We start from the raw sequence: 12,941 nt of genomic DNA, 5'->3' as shown, positions 1-12,941 counted from the left end.
AAGGAAGGAAGGAAGAAAGGAAGAAAGAAAAAAATTAGTTTTATTAAACAAGAAAGGACTTGGGTTGGCTTTAGGATTGGGGGTAGGTGTGGGGGAAACTTATTTTGTTTTTTCTTAAGCCATTTTTCATTATTTCTTTTTTTTTTTTAAACCCTTACCTTCCATCTTAGAATAGATACTGTGTATTGGTTCAAAGGCAGAAGAGTGGCAAGGGTTAAGCAACGGGGGTTAAATAACTTGCCCAGGGTCACACAGCTAGGAAGTGTCAGAGATCAGATTTGAATCCAGGATCTCCCATCTCTAGGCCTGGCTCTCAATCTACTGAGCCACCCAGCTGCCCTCTTTATTTTTAACATGCATACCACTGATATCTAATTTTACAAAGGATTAGTCTTTGCCTTGGAGCAAAGACTCAGGATTGATTCTAAGACTGAAGGTAAGATGGCAATTATTTATATCAAAGTACTGAAGGAAGCATAGGAGAAAGGTGTACTAACCAGATCCACTTAACCAAAGCCACTGCACGGCCCACATGCACACAGAGGGTTGGCTCCAATTTGTGACCTAAAGGGAATGTGACCCTAGTTAAAAGGCGACCTAGTAGTGACACTTTTCCTACTCCTCTACTCTCAAATAGTTATTAGGATTGCTGACCCATTCAACTTGTTAACTTTCCATTCAGTTATGGATCTGAACATTTTATCCTGTTAAACATTTCATTTGGATAAAAATATGTAAATAATCTGGAAGGCTTTTAATGGTCAAAAATAATACTATTTATTCTTTAAAAATACAGACACATCTGCCTGGAAAAGGTTACATAATAAATGGCATTTGGATGCATAATATTAAAGTTAAAAGGTATTATTTAAACTTTATAAAACCAAATAAATATAAAAAATGTAAATGCTTAAAATTTCAAATGTTTTTTATTGTTCATAACATTTATATTTCTGAAGTTATTAAAGCTTAAAATTGCACTAAGACTTTTGGAACAAGCTGTGCAATCTTGGAATTCCCTGCCCTCTAGTAAACAACAATATTATATCAAAGGCCCACAGTCACAGACTTACACTTGGAAAGGACTTTAGTGCAATCTTTACATTTTATAGATGAGGAAGAGGAGGGACAGAGAAGTTAAATTCTTTGTGGAAGAGACTGAATGTTGGAAGATAGAAATGTATGTTGCCAGGTTCCTGAACTCATTACATATATGCACTAACCACTGAAAGTGCCTGTTCTGGACAGAACACTGTTAGTTGCTGAAGAGACAGATAGATATACTTCAATGGATAAATGATAGGTAGAAAAATTGATAACAGACCAATAGATGGACAGATGATAGAGGGCAGCTAGGTGGACAGAGTGCCAGGTCTGCAGTCAGGAAGACTCATCTTCTGAGTTCAAATCTGGCCTCATATACTTGCTAGTTATGTGACCCTGAGCAAGTCACTTAACCCTGGTTTTTTTTTTTTTTTTTTTTTTTGGTTTTGTTTTCTTATCTATAAAATGAGCTAGAGAAGAATATGGAAAATCATTCCAGTATCTTGGACAAGAAAACCCCAAATGGGGTCACAAAGAGCAGGACACAACTGAAAAATAATTGGACAGCAAAAAAAGATAGAAAGGAAGGTAAATAATTAAAAGCTGAGTTGACAGACACTTGAAAGACAGCTAGCAGATGGACTGTGGACCATCATATTTGACATCTCTGTCCTAGAGTTAACTGGCAAGTTAAGTAAGTTGCCCAACCTGACATGGCCAATATGTGACCGAGGTAGGACTTGAACACATCGTCTTCTTTTTTTTTTTTTTTAGAACCCTTGCCTTCCGCCTTAGAATCAATACTGTGTACTGGTTCCAAGGCAGAAGAGTGGTAAGGGCTAGGCAATGGGAGTTAAGTGACTTGCCCAGGGTCACACAGGTAGGAGGTATCTGAGGCCAGATTTGAACCCAGGACCTCCCATCTCTGGATCTGACTCTCAATCCACTGAGCCACCCAGCTGCCCCCTGAACACAAGTCTTCTTAGCTGCAAGGCCAACTCTCTATCTACTCTATCAGGTAGCTTCTCAGAGACAATCATAGCTACTTTTAAGCCCTTCAAACTTGCCATCCATAATTTTTGGCTTTGCAGAATAACTTGAACTCTGCTATATCATGTAGGGGTGGGGGAAAAGGTTTGAAATTTCAGCTGGTGCCAGACTTCCTGGAGTTCCATCATGTTCCCAAAATAGCCATGTTCCAGCAGCTTTCACCTGATACTGCCGCTGAGGCAAGGAGGGAAGAGGATGGATCAGGCCTTTCTAACGGAGCCAAGAAGCTCCTGGAGCAATTGGAACTGGTCACCCTTCAGACCCTCTCAGGTGAGTGTCAACCCCACGGTTTGGATCTTCCCTTGACTGACCCTATTGTGGGTTCAAATCCTAGTCCAGGCAAGGGTGGGGGGCATCCATTTTTTCTCCAACTTGTACCAGTGTGAGGTCCACTGCCCCAAATCATGCAGACAGCTGGCTCTGAGCAGAATGACGTGGTCAAATGTCTAAAGTCAGGGGAGGGCAGATAGACTATATCTAGGGTAGGCATGGCCTCTGAAGGACTGGATGTTACACGCTTAAGGGTTGTTAAATGGTGATGGGGAGAAGGAAGAAGAGGAAGACACAACCCTGTCACAGCTTCAGCAATACAGTCTTGCCTTGGCATAGTCCCACCATGAGGCTGAATTCTCTTTCAGAGCCTCCATCGGGCTAAAGAAATAAGTGGACGGAGCAGTCACATTGCTCCTTCCTGTGAGCCAGACAGTGGTATTTTTCTCTTTGTATACAAGTTTGTGTAATGAAAGAACACCAGCCTAGGAACATGAAAATCTGGGCTTTATTGGGCAATGCTGCTACCCATGTAACACTGGATTAGTCAAGGTCATGACTCTTTGGGACTCAGTCTCCCCATCGATAAAAAAGGGGATAACAATAACACATACCTGTTGCTACTCGGTCATTTTTCGGTCTTGTCCAACTCTTCAGAACCATCTATAAAAAAGGAATAACAATAAAACATGCTTGTTACTGTTCAGTTATTTTTTAGTCTTACCCAACACTTCAGGACCATCTATAAAAAAGGAGTAACAATAAAACACACCTGGTGCTGTTCGGTTATTTTTCAGTCTTGTCGGACTCTTCATGACCCCAGTTGGGGTTTTCTTGGCACAGATACTGGAGTGGTTTGCCATTTCCTTCTCTGGCTCATTCATTCCCTTCTGGAGACTTCTAAGCCAGATCTGACCTCCAGACTCCAAGCCTGGCCCTCTATCCACTGTGCTATCCAGATGCCTCTTTACAAAGCACTTTCTCTTTTTTTGTTAAACCTTTACCTTCTGTGTTAGTGACCGCCTTAAGACAGAAAGGCAAGGACTAACTGGGCCAAAAGAGTTAAGTGATTTGCCCCAAGGAAGAGTCTGAGACTAGATTTGAACTAAGGAAGATGAGTGTACCTGACTCTAGACCCAGCACTTCGAGCCACCTCATGGCCCCCCACATACATCTGTGTATGTGTGTGTACATATACACCCCCCAAAATGCTTTGGGAATATGAGCTAATTATTATCGGTGGACTAACTGGGTCTTTTATCTTCTGTACCTAAGGATCTGGGGGCAGAGGCAAAAGACAGCCAGGGACCTACACCTACGCCTAATTGCTCAAGCTTGTCTGCCTATGGGTGAAGCTTTGTTGTAGGTCTGGTTTAGCTCCATCCCACACTCACATTGCCTCCCCTCCTCCCCAAACACCTTTTAACAGCTCAAGTCAGTAACATCCAATCCAGGTAGTTCTGCTTTCTTGTCTAGAATAACCTAAACGGGGCATACCTAGGATTATAGAATCACAGGATTTAGAGCCCCGAAGGGATTCTGTATAGTCTAACTCCCTCATTTTGCACATGAGGAAACTGAGGCCCAGAAAGATGATGTTTCCCTAAGGGCTTGACTTTCCCAAGGTCACACAGATAATAAACAGTAGAGCTGGGATTTGAACTCAGGTCCTCTGATTCCAAATCACATGCTGGTTCTACTATATAGCCCTCAGCTTCCCTCTCCTCCTTACAAAAGCCTGGCATTCTTTATCAGCTACTCCCTAATCAAACAAAACCTTTCTTTCTTTTTTTTATTTTAATTTTGAATATTTTCCCCTAGTTACATGTTTTATCAAACAACACCTTTCATTATTGAGTACCCAGGAGATATATATATAAGGTAATTTACTCCTGAGGAGAATGAATATGGATTCAGCATAGTCTCAAATCCAGGTTCTGACACTGGTTAGTTGTGTGACCTTGGCCAAGTCAATTAGCTCATGGTGATAATAATAGTGTCTACCTCAAAGGGCTGTTATGAGGATAAAATGAGATAATATTTGCTGAATACTAAGAAACTCTCAAAGTGCTATATAAAATGTAGTTATTATCAAGAACATTTTTGTTCTATTTTCTTCACAGGTTATTTGTGAGGAAAGTGCTTTGTAAAGGGGGAGCTAGGAAGCACAGTGGATAGCCTGCCAGACCTGGAGTCGGGAGGACCTGGGTTCAAATCTGACTTCAGATACTTCTTCACTGGGTGACTCTGGACGAGTTATTTTATCCCATTTGCCCAGTCCTTGTCTTTTTGCCTTAAAGTCGTAACTAAGAGAGAGAGTAAAGATTTTTGAAAAAGAAAGTGCTTTGTAAAGAGGTAGTTAGGCGGCACAGTGGATAGAGGACCTGGGTTCAAATTAAGCACTTCCCATTGTGAAGTAAGTAAAAAACTCGTCAGCCTGACCTCAGAAGTTCTCCAAGATCTGATTCCAACCAGTCCTACATCTGGTTTATGCCCTATTTCTTCCACTTCTTGGTAGCCTAGCTAGCTATTAACTCCTGAAAAGCTTTTGATTATTCCCTGAACCCCACTCCCCATATCTCCCCCTCAAACACACCCATTTACACACCTGCTATATAATCTCATTCATCTGTCTCTGAGCTGGAAGATCCTTATGGATCGCATCTGGTTCAATCCCCTCTTTTTACAAATGAGGAAGTTCAGGCTCATAGCAGTTAAGGAACTTTTCTTCAGGGTCTCACATGATGCATACCAGGTCCCCAGGGTCCCATAGCCACTGCTGGAAGCAGATCTTCTTGACTTTTAAGGCCAACTTTTTGTTTCCCCACCCTACTGTGCCTTTCACTGGGCACACAGTAGGTACTTAGTAAATGTTTTTTGAATCAAATATGTGGGGGAGGACGTGTACTAAGTGGAAAGAGCTCTGGTTTTGGAGGCTGGGAACCTGATATGCATCATGTGAGACCCTGAAGAAACGTTCCTTAACTGCTAAGAGCCTGAACTTCCTCATTTGTAAAATGAGGGGATTAAACCAGATGCGATCCATAAGGATCTTCCAGCTCAGAGACAGACTCTTGGGTAGATTATCCACCTCAGGTTCCTATCAGCAAATGGCAGAGGAAGCTCTTCACTGGCAGTCTCCTAAGCCAATGGGATAACTGAGAGTCCTATTTCCTACCTCTCCCCGCTTGGGAGAGACAACGGGAACATGTGTAGCTACAGAAGATGCATTCAGAGCAGATACGACATAACCTTAGAAGGGAAAGTGCTGGCAGCTGCATGGACTCGGAAGGATTTCCTAAGGAACGACACAATAAAACTGTCTTTTTTTTTTTTTTTAAGCCCACATCATCTGTCTTGGAATGGGGATTAAGTGATTCGTCCAGGGTCACCCATCTAGGAAGTGCCTGAGGTCAAATTTGAACCCAGGACTTCCCATCTCCAGAGTCACATAGGTACCCAGAAGTGAGACTTGAAGGAAGTCAGAGAGCTCTCCCGGAGCTCCTGAAGACAGCCAAGAAAAGGCACAGAATAATAGCCCAAAACAATAATAATAGCTAGCGACTAGGTAGTGCTTTACACCTATTATCTCATTCTTTTCTCACAGAAATCCTGGCAGCTTTGTGCTATTGTTATCTATATTTTACAGATGAGAAAAATGAGGCAAATAGCGGGGATAGGTGACTTTGCTCATGGTCATCCATCTAGTAAGTTAGCTTAGTCTGAGGTCAAATTTGAACTCATGTCTTCCCAACTCTAGACAGAGCCAGGCTCTACCTACTGTGCCCACTTAGCTGCCTCTGAGGAGAGGTAGAATGCCATGTGTGAAGAGAAGCAAGTAAGCCAGTATTGGCTAGAACATATTGTACAGTAAGCCTTAAAAAGTAGGCTTAAGCCAGATTGCAGCAGGCTTTAAATGCCAAACAGAGGAGTTTATATTTGATCCTGGAATAAGGAGGCATTGGAGTTTATTGAGTAGATGAATGACCTAGGAAAACTTTCACTGTAGGAAAATCACTTTGGTGTCTGGATAGAAGATGGATTAGAGTCAGAAGAGACTGGTGGGAGGAAGGTCAGTTATGAGCTTTATTGCATTAGGCCAGACAAGAAGTGAGAAAGATCTGAATGAGAACAGGGTGTATATTAGATTGTGGAGATAGAAATGACAGATTGTGTTGTACTAGACAATAATACTGTTGTTATTCAGTTGTTTTACAGTCCTGTCTGACTCTTCATAACCTCATTTAGGGTTTTCTTGGCAAAGATACTAGAGTGCTTTGCCATTTCCTTCTCCAGCTCATTTTTACATATGAGGAACTGAGGCAAACAAGGTTAAGGGACTTCCCCCACCCACATAGTAGGTGTCTGAGACTATATTTGAACTCAAGATGAGTCTTCCTGACTTCAGGTCCATCACTCTATGCATTGCACTGTTCAGGGAAATGCAAAAGAGAGTTAGGTTTAGGAGGAAAGAGAATAGTTCTGTTTTGGACATGTTGAGTTTGAGATGCCTATGGGAAAACCAGTTGGAAATGTCTAATAGGCAGCCAGTGACGGGATCCTGGAGTTCAGGAGACTAGTTGGATATGCAGATCTGAGGATCATCTGCATGATGATAATTCAACTCTTGAGAGCCAATGAGTTCATCATGTGAGACATCTAGAGGGAAAGTAGAGAGAAGCCAGGATAGAGCCTTGGAGGCACCCACAGTTAGTGAGTATGACTTGGCTGATGAGAAGGAATGATCAGACTGGTAGGAGAAATAAGAGAAAGAATTATCATTAAAATTCAGAAAGGAGTGAAAGTTTAAGAGGACAAGATGGTCAACAGTGGCAAATCCTGAGACTGCAAATGCTGAGAGGTCTAACTGGATGAGGATTGAAAAAAACATTAGATTCAGCAACTGAAACCATTAGTAACTTTGGAGTGTACAGTTTTAGCTGAAGGATGAGATCAGAAGCCAGATTTGGGGGTATTTAAAGGGAATATGAGGAAAGGAAGTAGAAGTAACAAAAATAAGTGGGGTTTTTTTTCAGAGTTTATCTGAGAAGGAGAAGAGAGATATAGAATTATATAGGGCAGTGATGGCGAACCTATGGCATGGGTGCCAAAGATGGCACACAGCAAGTTCTCTGTGGGCATGCATGCCGCCCTCCACTCTACTCAGTGTTTGTTACTAGAGAAGCAGAGGAACTTGGGTGGAGCTGCTCCCTTCCCCCTGTCCACACATGCCTGAGGACATTTTTTAATATTTGCACAGCAACTTAATGGGAGTGATTTGTGATTTCCCCTTCCCCTATCTGGGATAAAGTGGGGGGGGTGAGGCACTTGGTCTGGGGGGCAAGGGGGTCTGGAACTCCCTCTCTAAAAGATTCACCATCACTGATAAAGGCGATAGTGGGATCAAAGAAGGGTTATTCTTTGTTGTTTTAAAAATGGCTGAGTCTAGAGTTGGAGTTGGGGAGGAGGTCCTGGGTTCAGGATCTCATCTCAGACATTTCTTAGCTATGTGACCTTGGGAGAGTTACTTTACTCCCATTTCCTAACCCTTACCACTCTTCCAACTTGGAACCAATACTTACTATTGCTTCTAAGAAGGAAGGTAAGGGTTTAAATTTAAAAAAAAAAAAAAAGCTGAGATAAGGACATATATTAGGTATAGAATGGAAGGAAGGGACCATAGAGAGACTGAAGATAACAAGTAGAGAGATTATAGTAGGGGAACCTGTTGGAGAAGACAGAAGAAAATGGGATCAACATGTAGAGGAGTTATTTTGGAAAGGAAAAAAGGAAATCTCTTCATGCGAGTCAGGGCTAAAGGAGGAGGTAGGAGGGATATGAGATGAGAAGTAAAGAAGCAGAAGTTTAAGGTGATAGGCCTCCATTTTTTTCAGTAAAGTATGAGGTAAGGTCTTCTGCTAAATGGGTGGAGGAAGTGGGAAGCTTGAGGGTTGAAGAAAATATTTGGAAGAGCCTATGTGGTTTGCAGGATAGAGAAATAATTAGAGGAAATAACAAGATTGCCTTTCATCAATGAGGGTCCAGTTGAAATTAGATAATACAAATTTGTAAAGAATCCAGTGAGCATAGCTTTATGAATTCTAATTCTATCCAGCAGCATGTGAATGGGAACAAAGGAGGTGTAGGATAGAAGTAATCTAGGGTTGGAATTTGGCAAAGTGTAAGTGACAAATAGTCTAGAGTAACAAGATTTCTTTTTCTAATCACTATCATTTTATTTCATTTTTTCATATTTCCATATTATTCATTTCTGCAAGAAAGTAATATTATAAAACCAAAATCCCAAAACACACATCCAAATAAACAAGTGAAAAATCATATGCTTTCATCTACATTTCTACTTCAATGGTTTTTTCTCTAGAGGTGGACAGCATTCTTTTTCACAAGTCCTCAGTATTGTCCTAGATCAGTGATGGTGAACCTTTTAGAGATGGAATGCCAGGAGTGGAGTGCAAGTCCCCACCCCACCCCCCAGATGGAGTGTCATGCCCACCTCTCCCAGAGACCTAGTACTGGGCAACCCCCATTTTACCCCACACAGGGGAAGAAGAAAGTACTCCTACTGGGCTGCTGGGCAGAGGGGTGGATGAAATTAGGAATGTCCTCAGAGAATATAGAGAGGAGGAGGGGAGTGTCCCAAGGGCTCCACTCCCCTCCATCTTTGCCACCTGTCAGCTCCCCACTTTACCCCCTGTGCACTCCCATTGGGCTGCAAGGCAGAGGGGAAGGTGATGTGAAAAAATATCCACGGGCACAATGGAGAGGGGGAAGGGAGCACTTCCTCCTGAGGTCCTCTCTCTGCCTTTCTAATTATGAATTCGGAGCTGGGGGGATGGGGAGTAGAAGGAGGGCAGCATGCATGCCCACAGAGAGTGCTTGGCATGGCATTTTTGGCACTTATACCACAGGTTCACCATCACTGCCCTAGATAATTGTATTGCTGTTAGTAGCAAAGCCTATCACATTTGATCATTCCACAATATTTTTTAACATTTATTAATATTCATTTTTTAGAAAAGTTAACATGGTTACATGATTCATGCTCCTACTTTCCCCTTCACCCCTCGCCCTCCCCGCTGATGCACATTTCCACTGGTTCATTCCACAATATTGCAGTAACTGTGTATAATATTCTCCTGGTTCTGCTTATTTCACTCCACATCAGTTCATGTAGGTCTTTCTAGTTCTTTCTGAAATCATCCTGTTCGTCATTCTTTATAGCATAATAGTATTCTGTCATCATCATAAACCACAATTTGTTCAGCCATTCCCCAATTGGTGGACATCTCTTTAACTTCCAATTCTTTGCCACCACAAAAAGTGCAGCTATAAATATTTTTGTATAAATAGGTCCTTTCCCATTTTTTTCAAAAGAGTACATAAGATTGAAAGGTATAGGATAGTATAGCCAGAATAGAAGCTAGGAAGGTGATCTTTGGAGATCACATTGAGGGCAAAAAAAAAAAAAAAGATTTAAGAGTAAGTATAAGGAGAGATAGAATGATAAAATATGATTGGATAAAGAGTCCTTAAAGAAGAAAGTGGAGCACTTGTGAATGATGGCAAGATCAAGGGGATAATCATCCTTGCATGTAGCTTGAATAGAATGGTAATGGGAATAGTAAGTAATGAGAATTGAGTAGGCTAAAAAGACTGAGAATTTTTATGGGTATAGAATTTGGGGTTTTGGTTTTTAAAAGATTACTCTATTACAAAAATGAATAATATGGAAATAGGGTATTACATGATAATACATGTATAACCAAGTGGAATTGTGTGTTGGCTCCAGGAGGAGTGAAGGGAAAAGGGGAGGGAAAGAACATTAATCATGTAACCATGGAAAAATACTTATAAATAAAAAAATAAACAATAATTAAATATTTTTAAAAACTAAGAATTTTGTGTTTTTGAAGAATCATTAATATGTATGTTGAAGGAGTTAAGATGGAGAGGGAGCCTGAGGCAAACTCATTGAGAAAGGAAAGGGAAAGTCCTGGAGATCAGTAAAAAATAATATAAGGATGATCTGGATTGTGTAATAAATTTGGAGAAAGTCAGCTTCAGAGGAGGATATGATAAGTGGTGGCAGGAGGAGCAGCTAGAAGTGACAATGGGGAACAAGAAGGAATTTGACTTTCCTACTAAGACTAATGTAAGATTGAGCCACTATTTGGAAAGGATGGCTGGGATACAATGTCATGGTTGGGGAGGGGAGTACCAGGTCTCAGTGAGCACCAGAAAATAGAAGAAACAAAGAGATCCCAGAAAAGTACTTTGCTAATTATATATCCAGAGAGCCCAGGTAAAAGCCTTGGAGACCTGGAATGGGATATTAAGTGAGTAGGATTCAAGAGGATGGAAATGAAGGAACATTACTTCCCTTTACCACCTCAGCCACATAAAGGGATGGTCACACCTCTGATCTTGCCATTACCTGAAGCATTATATTTTTGTGTTTCAAAACCTCTGAAATTTTTTTGTTATCCAGCCATGTCAGATTCTTCATGACTGCATTTTTGGGTTTTCTTGGTAGAGATACTGCAGTGGGTTGCCATTTCCTTTTGCAGTTCATCTAACAGATAAAGAAACTCAAGCAAACAGGTTTCAATGACTTGTCCAGGGTCTTGCAGCTAATAAATATCTGAGGCTGGATTTGAACTCATGAAAATGAGTCTTCCTGATTCTAAGCTGTGTGCTCCATCTCTTCCTATGCCTTATTCTTTTTTTTTTCTCCAAACCCTTACCTTCTGTTTTAGAATTGATACTAATATTAACTCCAAGGCAGAAGAATGGTAAGAGCTAAGCAATGGGGGTTAAGTGACTTGTCCAGAGTCACATAGCTAGGAGGTGTCTGAATTCAGATTTGAACCCAGGACTTCCCAACTCCAGGCCTGGTTCCTTATCCACTGAGCCATCTAGCTATCCCCTAAGCCTTATTCTTATATATATATGTATATACATATATATATATATAATATTTATTTATTTATTTCGAATGTTTTTCCATGGTTACATGATTCATGATTTTTCCCACTCCCAGAGCTGACAAGCAATTCCACTGGGTTATATATGTATCATTGTTCAAAACCTATTTACATATTATTCATTTTTGCAATAGAGTGATCATTTAACCCCAATACCCTAATCACATCCCCATCAAACCATGTGATTGATCATGTTTTTCTTCTGCATTTCTACTTCCACAGTTCTTCCTCTGGATGTGGATAACATTCTTTCTCATACTATGCCTTATTCTTAAAACTATTTCTTGTCCTCACTGTGACCAACAACCCCTGTAACCCCGCAGTCTTTCGCTGGGTCATTAGCCCTGCTTTGGTTATACTAACCTATGCTCTTGAAAGCTCGGCACCTTTGTGTAGGAGTTATGGGAATGGGGTGTTCTTCGATATCTTTCATTCAGTATCACTGGGATGGGGAATGAAAGGAATATACTCACGTTTGGGGAACATAGGGACAATTAGTGGATAGAGTGAAATAACAGTGGAAACTACTGGGGTTGAATTAAGGCCTTTGACTGAAATATGGTCTTGGAGGACACAAAGGAGATGGAAACAGAGGTCCCCAAGAGCAAAAAAAGGCAAGAAGAAGATGAAGTCAGTGAATAGAGATTGTTACATTTCTAAGATGTTCCTGCAGGGGAATTTGATCATAGTGGTCCTCAGAAACCCACTCATCGCTGGCAAGTAACAGAGCTGGAGGCTTCCCTTTCAACACTTCACTTGGCCCAATAAAGTACTCCAGGGATTCCCTTTTGTGAATAAAGTCTGGGGGAGAGAGACAGACACACAGACAGATAGACAGAGACAAAGAGAGAGAGACAGAAAGACAGAGAGACAGAGAGAGAAAGAGAGAGAGAGACAGAGAGAGAGCCATGCCTGGAGTCAGAAAGAGACTGGAATTCAAATCTGTTCTCAGACACTTACTGTATGTCCCTAGACAAATCACTTAACCCTCTTTGCCTCAGTTTCCTCAACTTTAAAAGAAGATGGGAAAGGAAATGGCAAATCACTCTAGTATCTATAACAAGAAAATCCCAAATGGGGTCAAGAAGAGCCAGACACTACTAAAAGGACTTAGCAACAACAAAATTGGGGAACAAGTATAGGCAGAGAATGAATGGCAGGGTATAGTACTGATGAAAGCAGGAGATTGAAAAGTTCAAAGTCTTTCAACCTTGGCCCCTGAAGTAGTGTTACTATGCCATTGGGTGTTGAAGCTCAGTCTTAAGGCAAGGTTAAGGAAAAGGTGGCTAGTTGTGTCCTGTAGTTTTTCTGAAGCAAGGACAGGAGTTATGTCCATATAGGCTATGGTGACATTCTAACTTGTATCTTACTTATTTGTGTACATCTTATCATCTTATTGTCTATAAGATATTATAAGCTTCTGGAGGGCAGGGACTGTGCCAGTTCCCCCCAAGTCCCATCTTTATCTCAACTCCTATCACCTGCCATAGTGCCCTAGTTAGTACTCTGCACATAGTAGCTAATTCATAAAAAATTCTAGAGGGAAAAGGCAGCAATAACATGCTCTCTTCA

At 41.2% G+C, this 12,941-nt stretch overlaps 1 protein-coding gene across 2 annotated transcripts in view; it reads left to right on the top strand.

The window, feature by feature from the left end:
- The first annotated feature begins 1,947 nt into the window (after nt 1-1,947).
- The window catches only part of GPRC5C (G protein-coupled receptor class C group 5 member C), a 40,190-nt gene continuing 29,196 nt past the window's right edge, over nt 1,948-12,941 (top strand). For both annotated transcript variants that reach the window (XM_044674111.1, XM_044674112.1), the window contains exon 1: nt 1,948-2,364. In XM_044674111.1, coding sequence (XP_044530046.1) covers nt 2,238-2,364 — 127 coding nt within the window. In that variant the 5' untranslated portion in view covers nt 1,948-2,237. The remainder of the gene's footprint in view (nt 2,365-12,941) is intronic.

The sequence above is a fragment of the Gracilinanus agilis genome, chromosome 4, assembly GCF_016433145.1.
Source record: "Gracilinanus agilis isolate LMUSP501 chromosome 4, AgileGrace, whole genome shotgun sequence".
Lineage (NCBI taxonomy): Eukaryota > Metazoa > Chordata > Mammalia > Didelphimorphia > Didelphidae > Gracilinanus > Gracilinanus agilis.
Note: the sequence above shows the minus strand (reverse complement) of the source record. Positions and strands in the feature narration are given on the sequence as shown.